Source organism: Balaenoptera musculus, chromosome 5, assembly GCF_009873245.2.
Source record: "Balaenoptera musculus isolate JJ_BM4_2016_0621 chromosome 5, mBalMus1.pri.v3, whole genome shotgun sequence".
Classification (NCBI taxonomy): domain Eukaryota; kingdom Metazoa; phylum Chordata; class Mammalia; order Artiodactyla; family Balaenopteridae; genus Balaenoptera; species Balaenoptera musculus.
This window is the reverse complement of record NC_045789.1, coordinates 9,869,886-9,893,396: the sequence shown is the minus strand read 5'-3', so window position 1 is coordinate 9,893,396 and position 23,511 is coordinate 9,869,886. Positions and strand designations below refer to the sequence as shown.

The window sequence follows — 23,511 nt, the reverse complement described above, 5'->3', positions numbered from 1 at the left end:
TCACCTTGATTTTTGTAAGTTGAACCATCCTTGTGGCCCTGGTATGAATCCAACTTGATCATGATGTATGACCCTTTATTGTTGGATTCAGTTTGCTAATATTTTGTTGAGGTTATTTGCATCTGTATTCATCAAAGATGCTGGCCTATAATTTTCTTTTTTTTATAGTGACTCTGTCTGGCTTTGGTATCAGGGTGTTCATTTCTTCTTTATTGTTTTACCTTTTGTGGTTTGGTGATTTTCTTTTGTAGTATGCTTGAGTTCCTTTCTTTTTGGTTTTTGTGAATCTCTTGTATGTTTTTGACTTGTGGTTACCATGGAGTTCAAGCATGTTGACCCATAACTATATCTACTTGCTTTAAACTGATAGTCATACAGACTCAAACACATTCTAAAAGATCTATATTTTTATACTTTCCTCCCCCTTCATTTTGTGATTTTGATGTCCTATTTTACATTTTTATGCTTATTCTTTTACTGTTTATTGTAGTTAAAATTGCTTTTACAATTTTTTAAATTGTATTTTTATCTACATACTAGCTTTAGTGTTCTTCAATCCTTTGAAATATTTGCCTTTCCTATTGTGATTTTTTCCTTTCCTATAGATTCTTGCTACTTTTCTATTTAAAGAAGACCTTTCAATATTCTCTTAGGGGGCTTCCCTGGTGGCGCAGTGGCTGAGAATCTGCCTGCCAATGCAGGGGACACGGGTTCGAGCCCTGGTCTGGGAAGATCCCACATGCCGCGGAGCAACTAGGCCCATGAGCCACAACTACTGAGCCTGCGCGTCTGGAGCCTGTGCTCCGCAACAAGAGAGGCCGCGATAGTGAGAGGCCCGCTCACCGCGATGAAGAGTGGCCCCCGCTTGCCGCAACTAGAGAAAGCCCTTGCACAGAAACGAAGACCCAACACAGCCATAAATAAAATAAATAAATAAATAATTAAAAAAAAAAAAGATAAAGATATTTAAAAAAAAAATTCTCTTAGGGTTGGTTTAATATTGCTGAATTCTTTTATTTTTTGCTTGTCTGAGAAATTCTTTCTCTCCTTCCATTCTAAGTGATAATCTTGCTAGGTAGAGTATCCTAGGTTGCAGGTTTTTCCCTTTCAGGATCTTGAATATATCATGCCACTCCCTTCTGGCCTGAAACGTTTCTGCAGAGATGTAAGCTGATAGTCTTATGGGGATTCCCTTATAAATGACTTTGTTTTTTTCTCTTGCTGCCTTTATTATTATTATTTTTTAACATCTTTATTGGGTATAATTGCTTTACAATGTTTTGTTAGTTTCTGCTGTATAACAAAGTGAATCAGCTATATGTATACCTATATCCCCATATCCTCTCCCTCTTGTGCCTCCCTCCCACCCTCCCTATCCCACCCCTCTAGGTGGTCACAAAGCACCGAGCTGATCTCCCTGTGCTATGCATCTTGCTGCCTTTAGAATCCTGTCTTTATCTTTAACTTTTGTCATTTTAATTATATGTCTTGGTGTGGGTCTGTTTGTGTTCATCTTGTTTGGAACCATGTGCGCTTCCTTGTACCTGGATATCTGTTTCCTTCTTTAGGTTTAGGAAGTTTTCAGCCATTATTTCTTCAAATACATTTTCGATCCCCCTTTCTCTTTCTTCTCCTTCTGGAATCTCTATTACGTGTATGTTGGCGTGTTTTATATTGTCCCATAGCTCTCGTTTGTTGCCTTCATTTTTTTTTTTTTTCCATTCGTCTTTCTGTCTGCTGTTCTGATTGGGTGATTTCCATTATTCTGTCTTCCAGATCACATGTTCATTTTTCTGCATTATTTAGTCTGCTCTTGATTGCATTTAGCTCGGTTTTTATCTCAGCAATTGAGTTGTCTAATTTTGACTGGCTCCTCTTTATAGTTTCGAGTTCCTTTTTACAGTGATCTGCATTTCTATCCATAGCCTTACTAATTCCTTTAGCATTTTTACTACCTCCTTTTTGAACTCAGGCTCTGGTAGACTGCAGAGGTCTGTTTCACTGTTTGTCTTTCAGAGGATTTCTCTTGTTCTTTTAATTGGGAGTAGTTCCTATGCTTTTTCATTTTACTTATTTCTCTTACTCTCTGAACTTAGGAGAAACAGTTACCCACTGTGGTCTTGAAGGGCTGTTTTTATGTGGGAGTATCCCTGTGCAGACTGTGTGGGTCCAGTATTTTTGGTGCAAGGGCTGTTTTTGGGATGGATGCCTGCCGTGTCTTTCCTCAGAGTGTGGCTGGCTGTTGTCCCCTTGCTAGGGGTGTGTTTGGTGTCGTGGTGACCAGGGCCTGCACTGGATGTTGAATGGGACCTCCTCTTTGCTCTGTGGTTGTCACAGACCTGTTGGGGGCAGACTGTGCACCCCAGTTGTTGGAGTAGAAGCCCCCAGATCCGATGCTGAGCCGTAGTGTGAGGTGGGCGGGACTGGAGCACCCCCTCTGGGAAGGGAGCCTCTGCGTGTTCCTCCCCAGGAGCTGTCAGCCGGGACCTATGGCTCTGTGACGCCACCTGCCACCCGGTGTGCAGGTCCACAAAGAGCACTGCCCCTGACCGCCTCCGCTGTGGCAGCTCCGATAATCTGCTTGGATGTCAGTTCTACCTCCTGTGTATGCATGCTCCCAAAGCGTGAGCTCCCAAAGCCCACCAAAGCTGTGCCCGCTGTGAGAGCGCCCACAGTACGCTCAGGGGTCAGCCCCACCTCTGCGTGTGCACACCCTCAAATTCCGCTGCTGTGGAATTGCACCGAATAACCTTTACAATAATTTCACCTAATGTCCAACACATTTAAATTTCCCTAGTTGTCTCAAAGAGACAGTTGGCTAGTTTTTTGTTTTGTTTTTTTCAGTCAGGAACCAATCAGTATCCATAGACTACATTTGAACTTTGTATAATTTCTTTAAAATCTGGAACCGATCTTTTCCTTATGACATTGATGTTTTGAAGAGTCCAGGCCAGTTGCCTGTTAGAATGTCCCCGATTCTGAATTTGTCTGTTTCCTTACAGTCTCTTTTAACTTGTTCTTTTAGCTCCTGTTTTACCTGTAAACTGTTAGATTTAGAGGCTAGATTAGCAGCAGCTTAAACACTTGGCAAGAATATAAATGATGTGTTCTGCATGTTGCATCACATCAGGAGCACGTAATGTCAGCTCTTCGTGATTAGTGGTGATAAATTTAATCTTTTGAGTTAAGCTGAGTACACCCAGATATCAATTGTAAAGGTAATTTTTTTTCCTTTGCAAATATCATGTGATCTTTGACACTGTGAAAATCCTGTTCTCAAACAACTTTTCACCTGATGTTTTAGCATCCACTGTCAATCTTTGACAAAATTATTTGTTAAATGATTTGTGGGAAAAAGGTGATTTTCTAATTCTGTTGTTCCTTCTGTATTTAGCTGCAGCACGTTCTGTAAAGCAGACTTTTACTTTGGTAACCCCATTCTTTCACTCTTCTTAGTATCACTGTTGATTCAGGGAATTTTATTTACATAATATTTTATAATCGTTTATAGTTCTTATTCCTGGTGCTCCAACTGTCCCGAACTTGGCCAGTAGGAACCCATTTGAGCTGGCCCACATGTCTTTTTGACACGCCCCATTTGTCCTTGAGCATTTCCACGCCTTCCGGAACAAGCTGTCTCAGGCTCATCTTGTGCTTTCCTCGCACCCGTTTTACTCGGTGGTGGAGTGGCTTTCTATTCTACACGTTCCTGCCTAGATGTATCAGTGCTAGCCCCAGCTGCAAAGAGTTTTAAGGTGCACTATTCTGAATTTAACCAGTAGTATAACCTGATTGTCCTTCAAAGTACCTTAAATTCATGGTACTTAAATTTTTGGAGGATTGCCTTAAGGAAATACAAGCCGTTGAATTCATTAATCTAAAATCGATTTTGTTTTAAGGTCTGTAAAGAAAGTGCTGCGTGTAGCTTTGTCCCCTTTTGGGGGCTCATAGAACCACCAATATTAAAGGTTCTGGAAACACGATAGTCTGTCATGGTTCAGAGCTCATGCGTTAGAGCTAGAGCACCTGGGGGTTACATTCTAGCTATAAAACTTTCTTAGGCAAGTCTCTTTTTCTTTGTGCCTTAGTTTTTGTGTCCAAATGGGAATAGTTAAGAGTACCTACTAAAAAGTTAGTTTTGAAATTTAGAGATGTTAATTTTAAAGCACTTAACCACAGAGTCTGGCACAAGATCAGCACTTAATAAATGTTAGCTGTGGTAAAAACTCAAGGCTTCTGAAGCTCATCCTGTTTACTAGATTGATGAAAACCTTCTCTATACAGGTCCTAATATCAAATATTGTTGTCACTTCTGAGCATATCTAACTTTATTTTAAGGGGACCAAGAAGCTCAAATAATCCTATTTTCCTCAGCTACAAGAATAGGAATTTTGTTTTATCTTTAGCACGTAGACTGGACTTCCCAGCATATGCTTCTTGAGTATCACTACGTCCTTCGTGGAGACAGCATTAAGCATGTGCCCTCTGGACTCAGATGGCCTGAGCGTGACTCCTGGCCGCACCGTATCCTTGATGGGACCTGGAGCACATTCCTTGGCTGCTCTGTAAAATGAGGGTCACGAAAGTATCTTCCTTCCTAGTGTCACTTTATCAGGATTTAAGGAGTGAAGCCATCTAAGGTATTCGGAAGTGTGACTGACATACTCTGTAAACGTTCCATAAAAGTTAGCTGTCATTATCATTCTGATTTTCTCATTATCTAAAACCCTGGTTTTCTGTTTGCTCTGATTAGTCTTTTATTTATTTTTTTTTTTGGAGTACTTTTATCAGTTGGTGGTGTGTGTGTGTGTACAGAACAGAAATGGGTTCTGGCTAACTTAAGCCCAAAGAAACTTCACTGGAAAGTTACAGAGTGGCCCACCATGTAGAAGGAACAGCGGAAGGACCGGTGTCAGAAAGGGGCAGCTAAAGGCCCACGGCAGCTCGAGTGATGCAGGTGGCAAGAGGTGCATCATGGTTAGTTAATCTAACCACCTTGTGAGCACTGCAGCTGGAATAAATTAGCTCCATCCATTTTTGTCAAGCTTCAGTGACAGTCCGCTCAAGCTTCAGTGACCTGCAGGACAAAGGGTCTGATTGCCCTGCAAGGGCACCAGAGCCCAGCTCTTGCTAAAGGCAGGGCAGCGGTTGTAAGTAGCAGCCTCATCAAGGATGTTCACAGTGAGGGTGCGGTCATTCCCCCAAAGGCAGTCAGGATTTGTCACTAGAAAAAAGGGGAAGTGAAGACTAAGTGGTCCCCACATCAACAAATATGCACTACTGTCCTGGTGCATGCATTTTGTGAGCTATCTGAACTATTTTCTATCGCAAATAAATATAGAAAAGCAAGGTCCCAGCATGCAATTATAAAAATGAATATTGACATAAAATTCAGGTGACATGGGCTGTAGGCTCAACCCTTTCTGAGTTCACCACAAGTTTTGGGGTCCTGGTTTCCTTATTCCTAAGGTGATATTATAAGCACTAATCCCTACAGATTGTTCTAGCAGTAAACCCCAAGGTTCCCTGTCTTTTTTAATGTGGGAACCTATATTGCTTTTATACACACACACACACACACACACACACACACACTCCAGTTTCCGAACTCAAGTGGTGTATGGCAATGTATGCAAACAAAGCTTTAAACAGTTAAGTTTGACTTAGATTACCTCAATTAGTAACTTTCTTTTTCAACTTATATTAGGTCAAGAAAGGTAAAATGTGTGTTTGAAGGGAAGCTGAAATTCCACAGATATTGACATTTATAAAGAGATAGTGATGTTATCATTGTATAAAGGAAAGTAATTTCAGTTTAGATGGAATTAATCATAAATGGCTTTCCATTTCCTCAGTTATTTTATTTCTTCTGTGAGTAGGGAACTATAGAATATTTCTTATAGCCTACCAGAAAGGATATTTTTTTAATATTTGTTCTAAGTCCATCAGTGAAGAACTGATTTGGATGTCTCTAAAAATACAGCTGTTTTTTTTTCATTGTGGTTGTGTTTAAACAATATTTACCTTTTTAAATGTATTAACCTAAATTAGATTACCAATTAATAATCAGATGTTCCTTTATTACTATAATTACATATAAACTTGCTTTGTAGTATGGCTCTGTACTGAGTAAACAGGTAGTTTAATTTGCAATCAGTTCAAAATGTGTGAGGTTAGTTACATGTCTCATCCTTGAAAATATTGAGCCATAATGCCAAGATTGCTTATTTATGCTATTAATAGGAGACACAACATACTGACTGTACTTGAGTAAAGGACAGAATATAAAACAGGGCTATTAGCCGAAAGAATGTCACATATAGACAGGATTTCTAAGAAAACCTTGAATTTCTTATAAAAACTTGAGAAATTCTGATACTAACATGCAAAATGATTTTATGTTTATCTTTCAAAAGTAATACGTATATATTTTAAGAGCTTGAGATACACGGAGAATAATTAGGTCGGCAGACTATCTACCAACCACAGGCCTAGACCATGGTGCCTTCTTCAACAGCAATCTTTAGTCCACGAAAACAGTTGAGTACAGGAGTGGTTAAGTATCTCTCAATTGTTTTGAGAAGAAATCAGAATAATTTCCTGGAAGAATGATGATGATGGTGATGATTATAATAATCAGTACTTACTGAGTATGCCAGACACCCTTCTCATTCTTCTATGTATATGAGCTCCTTCCAACCTCATGTATTCCTATGAGCGAGGGACTCCTGGTATACCCATTCGTAGACGGGGAAACTGCGTGTAAGTGACTTGTCCAAGGTTGCACAGCTACTGAGATCAGAATGGGATTCGAAACAGGGAGTCTGGTTACCCAGTTCACACTCTAAACCAGCGGTCCCCAACCTTTTTGGCACCAGGGACCAGTTTCATGGAAGACAATTTTTCCACGGGGCAGGCGTGGGGGGCGTGGGGGGAGGATGGTTCAGGAGGTGATGCGAGCGATGGTGAGCGGCAGATAAAGCTTCACTCGCTCACCTCCTGCTTTGTGGCCCGGTTCCTAACAGGCCTCAGGCCGGTAATGGTCCGCGGCCTGGGGATTGGGGACCCCTGCTCTAAACGACTCTGCTATATTGTGTCTGTAAGAAAATAAGAAGATAAAACATGTATGATTTAATCTCATTGTCAGCTGTTTCTGATGCAACATTTGAGACTATTTTCAAAGTTTCGTTATTAAAGGTTACTTTTTGACTGCTTACTCACCAGATAGACCTGGTTGACTGAAATTTCCCATGTGTTCTTTTGAAAGGTATTGATAGGTTTTTAAACTTACACACACAAAAATAGTAGTGGTTACAGATTTGACTTAGTTAAGTAACTTTCTTGGTAACAGAGATGATAGTTCTTGCCCATACTACTCTGTAGTAGCTAACACTATGCCTTATTTATAATATTAATAGATAGCTAAATCTATTCTGTAACTTTATACATTTGCTGAATTGTCACTAGGGAAATCTGGCTTTCAAATATGACCTATTAAAAGATGCAGAGATGTCCATGAAAGTTGGCCTGATTCTATAGATTGTAAGATTCAAAATCAAATTGAAACTACAGGGAACCTACTAAAAATCACAATTGTAGAATTTTCTTCGTGTAATTGTCATGTGTCACATGTAGAATTTATCACAGTTTGTGTTATACACAAACTGTACTTTAACATTAATATAAATTTAAATTAAGGAGAGGAGCATGGACTTAGAGTATGATGGAACTCTTACCAGTTCCATGACTTTTACCAGATTACTTCTTAACTCTTTGACCTTTCTTTCCTCATCTCTACAATGGCGGTAATGTTTCTTCTTTTAGATTGTAACAGCTACATGAGCCTACACTTACAATATTGACACTTAGGTTAGTTGCTGCATTCATTCTCAAAAAGGGTGTGTTTCCCCTAATCTGCTTCCTCTGTCCACAAATAAAATTTTTGCTTTTTGCCATCTTTTCAGTGTTTAAAGTTACAGATACACACATTTATATAGGACACATGCTGTTTTAAAAAAAAAATCCCTCATTTAGTTTTATTAAACCATATTAAAAGTTATCTTTTAAAATACTTCCTTGGGGAAAAATTTTCTATTAAAAGGAAGAAACAAATTTGTATGAAGTTTTCAACGTGGTGATAACTTGAATTGATTGACTGTAAATTGCATTTTTTATTTATAATATGTACAGTCTTGTTGAAATTTTTAAAATTGTGATTACCTGAAACATTGCTATTTCGGAGATTATAGCATTTTGAACTTCAAAGAAAATTGACTTGATTTTTATGTGCTAAAATATTACTGAGATATTCAGATGTAATCAAATCAGAGAAATAAATGTTCTTTCTACACATACATATTTTTTTTCTAATCCTTCAAATTAAAGCTACCTTAAGATGACATCTAGATAAGTTTTCGTCTTCAGCAACATCTTACTGTTTCAGGATCTGCATGGGGTTTCGGTGTTCCGATAAGTGTTTTATTTTCCTGTTAACAAGGTACTTGTGAGTCACACCCTGGTTACTGTAGTAATATATCTTAGCTACTGCAGTGTATTGCTGCCTCTCTTAGCTACGCTTAAGTTGTGGCTTTAGGTGCCTCATTATTTTTCACTCCTTTTAACCGTTATATCAGTGTGCACCATTCCTAACACTGAGGAACACGTGAGAGATGTTAGGGATTTGGGTTTGAGCTGAAGTGAAAATAAGTGAAGACCACTACTCTACAGCCTCCAAACGCTTACCCTTTGATTCAGGTGATTCTGTAGTAACCATTGCAGCCTCCTGTGGCAAACATGACTGACTGTTCTTTTTTCTTCCGCTATTTTAAGCAAAGTAAAGCAGCAGTTCGGCTGAAAGAAGACATGAAAAAGATTGCAGCAGTGCCACTAGATGAGCAGAGGAATTCCACCTATACAAAGTTATTTGGAGTCAGTCTCCAAGACCTCCACCAGCAGGGGCTGACTGAGAACGGCGTTCCAGCTATCGTGGGGAGCATAGTGGAGTACTTGACCATGCATGGTAAGTCCAGTTGTGTTGTAACTCTGTTGCTTTGTGTGAATTACTTCATCATGCATTATTAGGATATTCCCTAAACCACCTTAATTAGAATATTGAACTATGGCATAATATACTTTGCCCTTATAAAAGGATGTTAAGGGCATTACGACTGCTTAACATTCTTTTGAAAATATTTAATTCAACTTACCATGGAGAAATCACTTTAATTATTGAGGTTTCTAGTTTGGAATGATTCCTAGTTTTTAGTGCTAAAATACACTGTTTTAATATTAACAGTGAGTTGTCTTGATTCATTAAATTCCCACCGAGAGTCAATAATTTTTAATGTAACAGAATACTTTTTGAGCGTCTCTTTCAGCTTGAGGTCAGTCATGAACTTACTGAATGCCTTGATTGCCTTCAAAACTCAGTGAGAATACCAAAAAACAAGTATGATATATATAACCTAGTATGGTGTTGGGGGGGACATTAACTTTTGGAATGATACAATTAATTGTGTAAAATAATTGCAGAGTGCCACAGTACATTGCACGATAAAAAGATAAATTCTCTCTCTCTTAGTTGCTGAGAACTATTATGTTTTATAGCTTTTTAAATTATTTTATTTAAAATAGAACTTAGAAACCTGGATAATTTGAGACAATGAGGCTTATCAAACTAGGGCAGTATTGTGGGAGAACTCCAAACTATATAATAAATATCAATAAACTTTCAGAGGTTTGTGAAGAAGGTATTCAGAGGGAAGAGCTTGGAATTTTCATTTTCTATGCTGAAACAACATTTCTATACTAAAACAAGACTCACTGCAGAGTAGAATATAACATTTGTGGGCATTTTTAAAGGTAAAACTTGAGACCTGGAAGAAATTCTGTACTTGGCACAGTTTGCTCCCGCCCCTGAATCTTGCCGTGATTCCGAGTCCATTCTTCCTGCTGAGAAAGTGGCTGCATTGGAAATGCCTGAGAGGCATGGCACCGCCTTTCTTCTGTAGGAACATGTGTCTGCTTGTCACAGGGAATATATGGCAAGACAGTTCAGACCTCAGAAGGTTGTCAGGTGTTTTGTGTTAGTTGAAAAACAGCTACTTTTTCAGGTTACTTGGTATGTAGGTGACAAAATGGTATTTTGTTCTGAAAACTGAAGAGCCAGGTTTGCATTCTTAACCCGTAGGCGTTATCTCCTTGTTTTTGGAGGAAGATAGCTGCAGGAGGGTGATATTCTTAGAGAACAGCTCTGGGTTTGTTCAAATACTTTAAACAGGTTAAATACAAAGGTGTTATATGCAGCATGGCAGGAAGATGGGCCCTTGGCCTAGAGGATCCTGAAGCCAGATGTTGCTGAGTTAGAGCTTTGACAGGACTCTTTACACACTCAGTATTGAGTAAAACTGTATCCTACTGACTTAGCTACAAACGGATCTCTAGGTAATTCATTTAATATCTTAAATAGGGTTGTTCGGTATTACTCATTTGGATGCTAAAGTGTGACCACCTAAAATAATATTTTGGTTTTGGCATCATTAGTGTTCTGACCTTTTATGCAACTATGATTGAATAATAGCCTTTTGAGGTTACTCTTATGTAAAATCATTTTCACTTTTAATCTTTTTAAAAGTATTGCATATTAATCTATTTATGTGGTTCAAAATTCAGAAGGGTATATAGTGAAAAGTCTCTCCCTCCAAACCCTGTCCCCTGACCATTCATTTCCCCTCCCAGAAACAATATTACTATACTATTTTTTGCTATGTTCTTACAAAGATATTTGACTATATAAGCAGATATGTGTATTTTTCCCCCTTTTAACATAGCACACAGTGTACACCGTTTATGAATCCTCTTAAAAAAAACCAAAACAAAACACTCGGGACTTCCCTGGCGGTCCAGTGGTTAAGACTCTGCAATTCTACTTTAGGGGGCATGGGTTCGATCCCTGGTCGGGGAACTAAGATCCCACATGCTGCACAGCACGGCCAAAAAAAATCACTCCACAGTATATTTTGGAGACTGTTCCATTTCACATAAAGAGCTTTCCTCATTTAATTCTTTTTTCCCCTGCACGCTCTTCCACTTTATGTTTGTACGTGTCACTGCTTTAACCAGTCTCATCCTGATCAGCATTGAATTGTTTCCAGTCTGCTGATGTCTACAAACAGTGATTCAGTGGCTGACCTTTAACATGTATCAAGCGCTGTGATGTGTCTGTAGGCTAACCTTTAGAAGTGGACTGCTGGGTCAAAAGATAATGTGCACGTATAATCAACCCCAGGAGTTAAAATAAACCTGTTTTTTATAGTCACACCATCAATGTATGAAAATCTGGGAAAAATTTGAATTAGAGATTGCTTTTCTTCTGCCTCTCCTTGGCACACCCTTAGCTGTACTTTAATAGGGTGTGTTCAGGTAATACAAAACTAAATGTCTTAGTGGGCTCAGTCATTCTTAACCAGGGATGTGAAATGGTCACTAGTGGAATCTTTTCAGAATACCCATGCAATTGGCAGTACCTCAGATCTACTGAATCAGAATCTTTTTTGAAAATTTATTAATTTATTTACTTTTGGCTGCGTTGGGTCTTCGTTGCTGTGCGCGGGCTTTTTCTAGTTTCGGCGAGCAGGGGCTACTCTTCGTTGCGGTGCGCGGGCTTCTCACTGCAGTGGCTTCTCTTGTCGCGGAGCACGGGCTCTAGGCATGTGGGCTCAGTAGTTGTAGCGCATGGGCTCAGTAGTTGTGGCTCGTGGGCTCTAGAGCGCAGGCTCAGTAGTTGTGGCACATGGGCTTAGTTGCTCCGCGGCATGTGGGAATCTTCCCGGACCAGGGCTTGAACCCGTGTCCGCTGCATTGGCAGGCGGATTCTTAACCATTCGCCACCAAGGAAGCCCCTGAATCAGAATCTTGATGGGGCAAACTAGGGTAGGGCACCTGCCCTGTATTTTGAAAGGCTATGTAGTTAATTACTCCATAGACAACCAGAAGCCCCTTTCTGTATTTGAAACTATTGATATCATGTTAATAAACCAAGGAGCCTGTGTAAGTTTGAGAGCAAGATACTTCAATTAGTTTTATTTAACTGTTTAAGTCAAATATTTGTTGTGGACCTTGATACAGTAGGCACTCTGTCAGGTATGGGATATGGGGTGATTGGTTGTATAATTAACCATAGGTAGATATTGTGGTCATACTTTGTTGTTTAATGTAAATGTAGATACATAACAACTCGACATGAGGGAAACCTTTTATTATTATAAAGGAATTTTAGGACAGAAAGCATTTATAAAGGCCTATATTAAGGCCTGTTCAATAGACTTTGGCCTTTTTTCTTTAAAGAAAAAAAAGAAAAACATACACGTTTTTTCCATTCAAAGGAAAATCTTATAAGTTACGAGGCATATCATCTTTATACTATTTTAAAATAACTAATCTTGCTGACAGTGTTACTGGATTCCTTCTACTTTACCATTAAGATGCTGTGGGATAGTTAAATAGTGTAGGTTTCTCCACTTACCACTAGATGTCAGAATATGCTTACATATTGTCACATGACTTTCAGGACCAGTGTGCCAATAAGAAAAATTCTGACTTCTGGCATATTTCATTTCTGTTGATGTATTCATACATTCATACATGTACTCATCAGACTTTGAAATAAATACTTCAGTTGTACAAGAAAGTAGTTGTCAGTGTTATATATTATTTTTTGGTATTACTAAACCATTTGTAAGTTGCTGTTTCATGATGATTAACCCATATCTCATGAAATCAAATACGACAGAATCTCAAATGTATGACAGTAACTCCATAAAGCTTTCTAAACATCTCCTCCCTCTAACGTTTCTGTTATAATCATTTCCTAAAAATTTAGAGTAGGAAAGATTAGAGATTATATAATCTGGTAAGCCTCACATGGGTACTGTATATATTATAAGTTCGTAAGGGACTTTTAAAAGCTATGTGGATTCTTTTTGCCAGAGTGTAATATAGCCATGTCCAGAAGTAAACTTCTCCGGACTGAAAAATCACTAAGTATCCTAAGAGTTCTTTGAGTGAGAGATGTTCCTGAGGGAAGAGAGTTGTGCAAATAAATGGCATGAGGGCAGAAAAAATGGTTGAGAAGCACTGACTTTGATGACTTCCATTTATAGCTTCTCTTTCCTCTAGTAAGGTCCGGGGGGATCAGGAACTTCAAGACCAAAGCCAGTTCTTGGAGATGGGTAGCTATTTTTGAATAACTGGAAGTATATTTATCTGAGGAAAAGGTCAAAAAACCTCATTGGAAGAGGGAACCTCAGGTCAAAGCTAGAAAAACACTGTGAAATCAGACCCAGGGGCATCTACTGGTCCAAAAACAGGCTCTGGAGCTGGGTAAGATACAGGACTATGTCGTAAAATTCTATATCTTCAGGATCTGCGCCTTGACCAGGAATGGGATTCTCTTTTATTGAGTGCTATCTGCTTGATGCCAGTATATGTCTCTGAAGTTACAGATGAAGCTTTGTAGAGTAGAGGAAACAGAACTTGAAAGCTTTAAAAACGACTAAGCTGAAGTCTCCTGATAGTAACCTGATATTCTGCAGTATTAAAGGGAATGGCATATCACATTAGTTATCTCTTGCTACAAAACGGATGACCCCAGAACATCGTAGATTAAAACAGTGTTTATTGTCTCACAGCTTCTGTGGTTCAGGAATCTGAGCACAGCTTAGTTATGTCTTTTGTCTTTAAGGACTCTTTAAGGCTGCAGTCATACCAGGACGTGACTGGGGAAAGGTTCACTTCCAAGCTCATTCATGTGCTTGTTGGCAGGATTCAGATCCTTGCGGGCTGTTGACCTGAGGGTCTCGGTTACTCATTGGCTGTTGTCCAGAAACCGCCCTCAGTTCCTTGCCACGTGGACCTTTTTATAAGGGAGCTCACAAAATAGCAGCTGATTCATCACAGTGAGCAAGCAAGAAGAACCAGAGAGAGAGAGAACACAAGGAAACAATGTAGGCTTCACAGTCTTTTATAACCCAATCTCAGAAGTGAGTTTGGAACCTAATCACATTCTCTTGGTTAGAAGCAAGTCACTAGGTCCAGACCGCACTCAAGCGAGGAGGGGATTATACATGATATGGATACCAAGAGGTGGGGATCACTGGGGCCAGTGGACAAGCTGCCTAGCACACAAACTTACTGGTGTCTCCTCTGATTACATGGTGCCCTGGCCATACTGGTTGTTAAATATTTTTAATAGCGTCTCTGGTTTCACAGATTTTTGTCAAAATTGGAGCTAAAATTCATGTCAATTTTTGATACTCATGTTCTTCATAACCAAATAATACGTGTATATGTAGAAGAACATAAACATCTTACCAGGGGACAAACTCCGTAAGGATCCTTGTGGTGTTTGAATTTTTTTCTCATGGTTGATTTTTTTTTTTTTTTTTAGTACCTAACATAGTGCCAGGCACTCATTAAATGTTTGTTGAATTAAAGGGCTCATAAGATGTTTTATCAAATTATAAACTAAGATGAAATTAGCTTCCTTTTTCTTTAGAAAGAGCAACACAGTTTGGAGAAAAGAGAGAGAAGCCAAGGCTGATATGAACAAACACCTCCCATCTAAATAAATCTAATAGGCTTCAGTGCTTTACGTCATTGCTAAAATTCACCATTAGGCTCTCAAAAGGAGAGTGGTGAGTTGAGTCCTTGGGTCGCTCTTTCCTTAGAATGTTTCTTACACCTTTAACATCCCTCCGTGGTCTGACTCACTTGCTTTCATGGTGCTCTGTCTCTTTGAATCCAGCACACTGAGCTGGAAATCATTATCCTCTACCTTAAAGCAGCGGCCACCCTTTCCCCTCAGTTCACCTTATCCTTTGCAATGCTTTCTCCTGGATTTCTAGTTTTCAAACCTTAAAGTTAGGTTTCAACCCTTCCTCTTCCCTATTTTCTTTTTGTACTAAGTTACCAAATCATCTTTATTCTCTCCTTTTCACTTCCTTCCCACCATAATCTGTCTTACAGTAGACTGTAGTCCCCCTAAGGCAAGCTCTCTGCCTTCTCCATTCTCTGCTTCTTTGCTAGCTAGGTCTTCCTTAAACCACGATTATGTTGTGTCTCTCCCCTGCCCGCCCCCAGCTCACACACATTTAATGCTCCAATGATAAATAATGATAAAGTCTTCACTCTTTCCCTTGACATTCATGACCCTCTACTTACCATTTCTTCCATTTTAGTACCCTATCACTCTTTGACCTAAGCACTCCATATTTTCATCTGCCTACCTTTCTTCATGCTCTCCTCTCTCTGCTTCTCAGTTCATATATTTGTTTCTCTGACAAAGTGTCAGGGATAGATCAAGTTTTTGTGGGTCTGATGCTTAGTCCTCCTGGGACCCTCTTTAAGAAAAAGAACACAAAATTCAGAGTACAGAATTAGGGACAGAGCATTGGAAAGGGCCCCAACAAATGAGGGGCCCTGAAGCTTAAACTTCATTAGCTTCGCGGTACATCAGCCTCAGTCCCCCCAGTCTTGACTGTGCTTTAGCCAAAGATTATGCAGTGCAGCCAGTGGCTCCTCTGTGAAGCCTTCTCTGCTGACCCCAGCCAACGCTAATAATCACAAATCAACTGGCTAAAGGCAAGGATCTTGTCTTGCGCTACTTTACAGTCTCTGAGTCTTATAATTTGAATTTATTAATTACTAAAGAAGTAATAGTTCTTTATCAAATTATTACAAAGGTAATCGCATAGAGTTAAAATTTTTTACGTACATGTTAGTTTTTTCTTAAACAGTTGTTCTCAAAATGCTAAGCTGCTTTCGGAGCCCAGGGTAAGTTTCTGTTATACACTGTAGAAAATTATACGAATGAAATTTCTTTATAGAGTAGTACGTGTTCTGTGTTTATATGTGTCCTAACCTTAGTTTTAGACGTCAGCTTTTATAACCACTTACGATCTTTGTAGTTGGTATGTAATAGATGGGAAGATGTATTATTCTAAGAAAACGTTTTTTTTTTTTTTTTTTAATTTTATTTATTTATTTATTTATGGCTATGTTGGGTCTTCGTTTCTGTGCGAGGGCTTTCTCCAGTTGCGGCAAGCGGGGGTCACTCTTCATCGCGGTGCGCGGGCCTCTCACTGTCGCGGCCTCTCTTGTTGCGGAGCACAGGCTCCAGACGCGCAGGCTCAGTAGTTGTGGCTCACGGGCCTAGTTGCTCCACGGCATGTGGGATCTTCCCAGACCAGGGCTCGAACCCGTGTCCCCTGCATTGGCAGGCAGATTCTCAACCACTGCGCCACCAGGGAAGCCCCTAAGAAAACGTTTTTATAGGACGTGAAAATCTTCCAGTGCTTGATAATTATTCAGAAAATTCTGTACTGAGATTTATTTACGTCGCTGTTCTTCAGAGTTTGTACCTGTTTGTGAGAGACCTCTGTTATTTTCTGTGCGTGTACTTTGCTGTTCCAGGACTCGCCCAGGAAGGCCTTTTTCGGGTGAATGGCAACGTCAGGGTGGTGGAACAGCTTCGATGGAAGTTTGAGAGTGGGGTGCCCGTGGAGCTGGGGAGGGACGGCGACGTCTGTGCCGCGGCCAGCCTGTTAAAGCTCTTCCTGAGGGAGCTGCCGGAGGGCGTGATCACCTCGGCACTGCAGCCTCGGTTCATTCAGCTCTTTCAGGGTCAGTACGCTGAATCCTTCTACGAATTAAAGCAATTTTAGTTTTCAGCTAACACTAAGGTTTTAAATATTTAAATTCTAAATATTAAAATAGGATGTTAAATATTTGTGGTCTCTCCATAACCATCATCTAGCTATTTCACTCTAGATCTTCATCTTCTGCCCTAAAATAATGCCAAACTGACGATGAAATACCATTATATTAAATGTAATTTCTAAGACTATTGGCATATGAATACATAAATAACATAATATTGAAAAGCTCTGATGCTTTGGGCCCAAAGAAATTCTTTGCTGACTGCTTAGTGACTGCCATGGAAGTATTGATACTAAGACTGAGGCATGAAGTTCTATGTAGGAAATATTAATTAATTAAATTGTGTTTGGTTAGTGACCTTTGAGACCGAAAAGTCACTGGTGGGCTTTCCTTATAAGCAAGACTGAGTCCTAAAACAGTAGTTGTTTTACATAACTGAGGTTAAAATTGATTTTTTAAATGTTCTTAAACATCTTTTTTTCACTGCAGTATAGTTCATTTGCAATATTATATTAGTTTCAGGTGTACAACATAGTGATTCAAAATGTTTATATGTTATACTCTATTTAAAGTTATTATAAAATATTGGCTATATTCCCTGTGCTATACAGTATATCCTTGTAGCTTATTTATTTGATAAATAGTAGTTTGTACTTCTTAATCCTCTACCCCAACCTATCTTGCCCCTTCCCTCTTCCTTCTCCTTACTGGTAACCACTAGTATGTTCTCTATATCTGTGAGTCCGTTTCTGTTTTGTTATGTGTATTCATTTGTTTTATTATTTTAGATTTCACATTTAAGTGATAAGACAGTATTTGTCTTTCTCTGTCTGACTTATTTCACTAAGCATAATACCCTCTAGGCCCATCCATGTTGCTGCCAAGGCAAAATTTCATTCTTATTTTATGGCTGAGTAGTATTCCATTGTATATGTGTATGTATTAAATATATATACCACATCTTCTTAATCCATTCATCTATTGATGGACACTTAGTTTGCTTCCATATTTTGGCTATTGTAAATAATGCCACTGTGAACGTTGGGGTGCATATATCTTTTCAAATTAGTGTTTTCATTTTCTCTGGATATATACCCAGGAGTGGGATTGCTGGATCATATGGTAGTTCTATTTTTAGTTTTTTGAGAACCCTCCATACTGTTTTCCATAGTGGCTGCACCAATTTACATTCCCCCAACATTGTACAAGGGTTCCCTTTTCTCCACATCCTCACCAACATATGTTATTTGTGTTCTTTTTGATAATGGACATTCTGACAGGTATGAGGCGATAGCTTGTTGTGGTTTTGATTTGCACTTCTCTAATGATTAGCGATGTTGAGCATCTTTTCATATGCCTATTTGGCCATGTGTATGTATTTGGAAAAATATCTATTCAGGTCTTCTGGCCATTTTTTAATCGGTTCTTTTGATGTTGAATTATATGAGCTATTTATATGTTTTGGATATTAATCCCTTATTGGTCATATCTTTTGCAAATATTTTGTCCCATTTAATAGGTTGTCTTTTCATTTTGTCAATGGTTTCCTTTGCTGTGCTGAAGCTTTTAAGTTTAATTAGGTCCCAGTTGTTTATTTTTGCTTTTGTTTCCTTTGCTTTAGGAGACAGCCCAAAAAAATATTGCTGCAATTTATGTCTGTGTTTTGCCTATGTTTTCTTCTAGGAGTTTTATGGTTTTGGTCTTACATTTAGGTCTTTAATCAGTTTGAGTTTATTTTTTATATGGTGTGAGAAAATGGTCTCATTTCATTCTTTTACATATAGCTGTCTAGTTTTCCCAGCACTGCTTCTTTTTTTTTTTTAATTATTAGCACCTTTAACTATTATTTATTTATTTATTTATTTATTTGGCTGTGTTGGGTCTTCGTTTCTGTGCGAGGGCTTCCTCTAGTTGTGGCAAGCGGGGGCCACTCTTCGTTGCGGTGCATGGGCCTCTCACTATCGTGGCCTCTCTTGTTGCGGAGCACAGGCTCCAGACGCGCAGGCTCAGTAGTTGTGGCTCACGGGCCTAGTTGCTCCGTGACATGTGGGATCTTCCCAGACCAGGGCTCGAACCCGTGTCCCCTGCATTAGCATGCAGATTCTCAACCACTGCACCACCAGGGAAGCCCCCAGCACCACTTCTTGAAGAAACTGTCCTTTCCCCATTATACTGTCCTTTCCCCTTGCCTCTTTTGTCATATTAATTGATAACAAGTGTGTGGGTTTGTTTCTGGGCTCTCTATTCTGTTCCATTGATCTATATGTCTGTTTTTGTGCCAATACCCTACTATTTTGATGACTATAGCTTTGTAGTATAGTCTGACATCAGGGAGCATGATACCTCCAACTCTGTTCTTCTTTCTCAAGATTGCTTTGGCTATTCAGGATATTTTGTGTTTCCATACAATTTAGAAGTCTTCTAGTTCTGTGAAAACACCCATTGGTATTTTGATAGGGATTGCTTTGAATCTTTAGATTGCTTTGGGTAGTATAGTCATTTTAACAATATTAATTCTTCCAATCCATGAACACTGTATATCTTTTTATCTGTGTCATCTTCAGTTTCTTTCATCAGTGTCTTACAGTTTTCCAAGTACAGATCTTTTACCTCCTTAGTTAGATTTAGTCCTAGATATTTTATTCTTTTTGATGCATTGGTAAGTGGGGTTGTTAACTTCTCTTTCTGATTGTTGTTAGTGTACAGAAATGCAACAGATTTCTGTATATTAATTTTGCGCCCTGAAACTTTACCAAATTCATTGACGAGCTCTAGTAGTTTTTTGGTGGTGTCTTTAGGATTTTCTGTGTATAGTATCAGGTCATCTGCAAATAGTGACAGCTTTACTTCTTCCTTTCCAGTTTGGATTCTTTTTATTTCTTTTTATTGACTGATTGCTGTGACTAGGACTTCCAATACTGTGCTGAATAAAAGTGGTAAAAGTGTGCATCCTTGTCCTGTTCCTGATCTTAGAGGATATGCTTTCAGCTTTTCACTGAGTGTGATGTTAGTTATGGGCTTTTTGTATACAGTCTTTATTATGTTGAGATTCATTTCCTCTATACCCACTTTGTGGAGAATTTTTATCATAAGTGGATGTTGAATTTTGTCAAAAGGTTTTTCTGCATCTATTGAGATGATCATATGATTTTTATTCAATTTGTTAATGTGGTGTATCACATTGATTGTATTATAAGGTGGTTTTAAATGAAGAATCTTCATTTTTCAAGGTACTAATTTTAGGCATAATCATTATTGAGTTCTCCCTCCTAAATACAGGAAGAAAGATGATTTAGCTTTGAAAAGCCATTTCTTTCCCTTTTTTTGCCAAGTTAGGGTGAAAATGGGAAATGTATTTTATAAGAGTGTTAGATACCAGATTAAGAAGGATGTTACTTAAAGCCACATTCCTTTAAAGCAGTGGTATAACTATTCATATGTAGTATGCTAAAGAATGAGTAAGTGAGAAGGCCATGTTGTATTCTATTGAAAAACAGGAATAAAATATGAAAGCAAAAATTGCAGAACTGTTTGTCTGTTATGGTTTTCTTCAGTGCTTTTAAGTTTTTTATCAGTAAGTTACATTTTAAAATAATTGCTACAAAAGCAAGTTGAAGATTTACAATATTGTGCGCTTAATACAAAATATTTAGTAATCAAATATTTAGTATTACAAAGAATCTTTGTTACTCTTAATATTATATCTTATCATTTATAATACTATAATTATATATTATTATAACTTAAAATACTATAATCATAATATTATCTTATTGTACTACTACTGCTTGTGAATACTTGTGAATTTTAAAAGTGTTTATCACATTTCCTAGAATAGCTTTCATTTGATAATGAGAATGCACTGTTGTTTTTTTTTTTAATTTTTACATTATAGTAATGTGTTATAATTCAAGTTTTCTTTGTAAATTATCATTCATGACATGTTTTCTTGGTGGCTAAAAAGTTGATATGCATCAGAAAAAGCAAGGGGTATCATTCTCATAGAAGTAAGACTGCTTATTTAGTCAGCCTTGGGGGTTGTGTGATTGTGCACAAATAACAAATTCTGAATGGGGCAGAAAAACTAATTTTTGCTTTATTGGTAGTATTCTCTCATTCCTTGAAAACCTCTGAGGTTAGATCTGAGAAGTTCAGTAAAGGAAGTACTAATGAAGTACTTACAAGTTAGGTAAGCTGCTAAGTAGAGGGAATAAAGTACGTCTTAGGTGCCAGACAGTATAGCCTTTATAAAATAAACTTCCCTCTTTAATAGTCCAGGTAGAAAACATGCAAGTAGGGCTTCTGAGCTTCTGCTGGTTCACCCTGCGCACAGCACTCTCACAGTAGAGGGTACCCGCTGCAACTGGTCACTCCAAAGCCAGAGGTTGAAGGCTCTTTGCAGACTCACTAAGCAGATATTACACTTGGCCTGTTATAATATTCTCATCTCTTTTCTGTTAGACAATAATATATAATAAAATTTTTTGATACAATTTCCCTAGTAAAGACAACACTATTTTTATATATTCAATCCTTATGACACCAGATTAAATCTTTTTTTTTGATAGTCTGTCACAAATCAATGCCAGATTTCTTTTTTTAAAAAAATGTTGTGGGCCTTCGAATTGTATCCTGTATAAAGAGCAAGCTATTTGTGATTGAATATAACTTAAAATTTTTCAGCTCAAGCTCATCTCTTCCATACTTTAGAGGATGGAATTCTGGAGCCCCAACTTAGTATATTTTTAGACATTTAAGCTAATCCACAAGTGCCACCAAGGACGGCACGACTGCCGCCTGTGAGCAAACCCGTGCTCTAGATCACCCTTTGATCTTATAGGTCAACAGTGGCCCCCTGTGTGCATGCACATTTAGATTCTTTCCTCTTTATAAAAAATTATCAGCTTTAGATAATTATCAACTTTAGACTTTGTCTAGTGTCTAAAGCTCTGAGACTGTATATATTTTTAGTTAGCAAACCAATATACCTGCCTACCAGGTGTTATCAAAAAGTTCTATCTAAAGTTGATTTCTGCCAGAGCCTTTTGCTTCTGTCAGATGCCTGCTTTAGACAATTCATCTTTAAGAGAGAGACTCTAAAGGATCTTCAGTGATTATCCTTTTCTGTTGTCATGTTAAACCTATCTCTGATTGTACCAACTTGCCTTCCTTTATTTAGGTTTCCAGTATAATTGTCTCAGTTTGGCTATATTCCATGACTTCTGATATTTTATCCTTATCTTGGTGGGCCGGTAATAGATCTATTTTTTATTTTAATAATTTCAGATGTGTTTGGGGAATAAATATGAATGTCAAGCAATAAAATGATTTTAGGATAGGATTCATTTAATTTAGAATTAACTAGAAATCCCTTTACAGTATTTGAATGCTCTCTATTGAAAAATCTTCTATAATGTAAATACAAATATTTCTGCCTCATAATGGAATATTCTTTTTGCTGTTTGAGTTGGATCAATCCATCAATATTTATTTAACACCATCTACTTATATACTGGATGGTCCCAAGAAATAAAAGATTAAACTTCTTGACTTCAAGGAGTGTGCTATTTAATTGAGGAGGTAGAATGTATGTTGCATACCTTCTGTAGTCCTTCAGATGAGTAATGCATTCAGTTGGTGATCACAAGGAGAGGAGGAAGCCAATCTGGATTATGGTAATCAGAGAATACTTGGTGAAAAAAGTAAAACTGGGGTATGTAAAATCAATTTGAATGGAGAGGAAAATCTTCTAGGTGAGGAAAGGGCGTGAGTAAAAACACTGTCAGTGTAAGACAGGAATGTCTGACAGAGTTGTCCATAGCTAAAGGAAATTTGCCAAATATATAATTTAAAAAGTAGGTTGAGACTAGGTGGTAGAGGGTCTTGAACGTTAGGCTGAAGGAACTAATATTTATCTGTAAGTAGTAAGTACTTGAAGAAAGAAGTCATATGATGGAAGCAGTATTTCAGGCTGTGCTGTGTAAGATGGTTGGATGGGGAGAGGCTGGGTGCAGGGGGACTATCTAGAATACTGGCAGAAATCTTGGTCCTAACGACCTGTATCTGATAAGTAATAGGCAATGGAATATTTTTTTAAATCTGGGGTAAATATACATAATGTAAAATTGATCATTTTAACCATTTTAAAGTATACAGTTCAGTGACATTAAGTGCATTCCCAGTGTTGTACAGCTATCACCACTACCCATTACCAGAACTTTCTCATCATCCCAAACAGAAACTGGTAATGGAATTTTAAAGGAAGGTTACCAGAGACAGAGATATTAGAGAGAAAACATGAGCAGAAACATGATAGCTGATAATTAGAGGGTGAGCATAAGAAAGGAGTGAAAGATAACCCTAAGTTTTGAGTTTAGGTGACTTGAAAAACTGTGGGACGAGTAGCATGGTGGCCTGACTCTGGTGGCCATAACTTTGGTGAAGCCCACAGAAATGGCACCTGGGAAGGCCACAGCAGCAGAGGGCATTTATTAAACTTTTGTGAATGGAAACAATTAAATTAGGAAGGAAATTCTGAGGCAAGGTTGACATAGCACTGGGGAGAGCTCCCTGCCAACTCCTGTGCTTTGACAAAGCTTAAAGCAACTAACGTTGTTTTGTCTTCAGTAATTCAAATCTTTTCTATCTGTACCTAGGGTGGGTCTTAACATTTTATAAAATACTTCAGCCTGGTAGACTTGATCTTTTGTCCTGAAATGAAGAAGCCCAGTCTTCAACTTTCTAGGAACCTTCTGTGACTGACTAATGCTCCTTCTCTACCTTCAGGTGAATTTG

At 38.3% G+C, this 23,511-nt stretch overlaps 1 protein-coding gene across 4 annotated transcripts in view; it reads left to right on the top strand.

Annotated features, from left to right (window-relative positions):
• Positions 1–23,511, top strand: part of FAM13A (family with sequence similarity 13 member A) — a 343,034-nt gene that overhangs the window by 17,715 nt on the left and 301,808 nt on the right. For all 4 annotated transcript variants that reach the window (XM_036852674.1, XM_036852673.1, XM_036852671.1 and 1 more), the window contains exons 2-3: positions 8,830–9,019; positions 16,471–16,680. In XM_036852674.1, the coding sequence (XP_036708569.1) occupies positions 8,830–9,019; positions 16,471–16,680 (400 nt within the window). The remainder of the gene's footprint in view (positions 1–8,829; positions 9,020–16,470; positions 16,681–23,511) is intronic.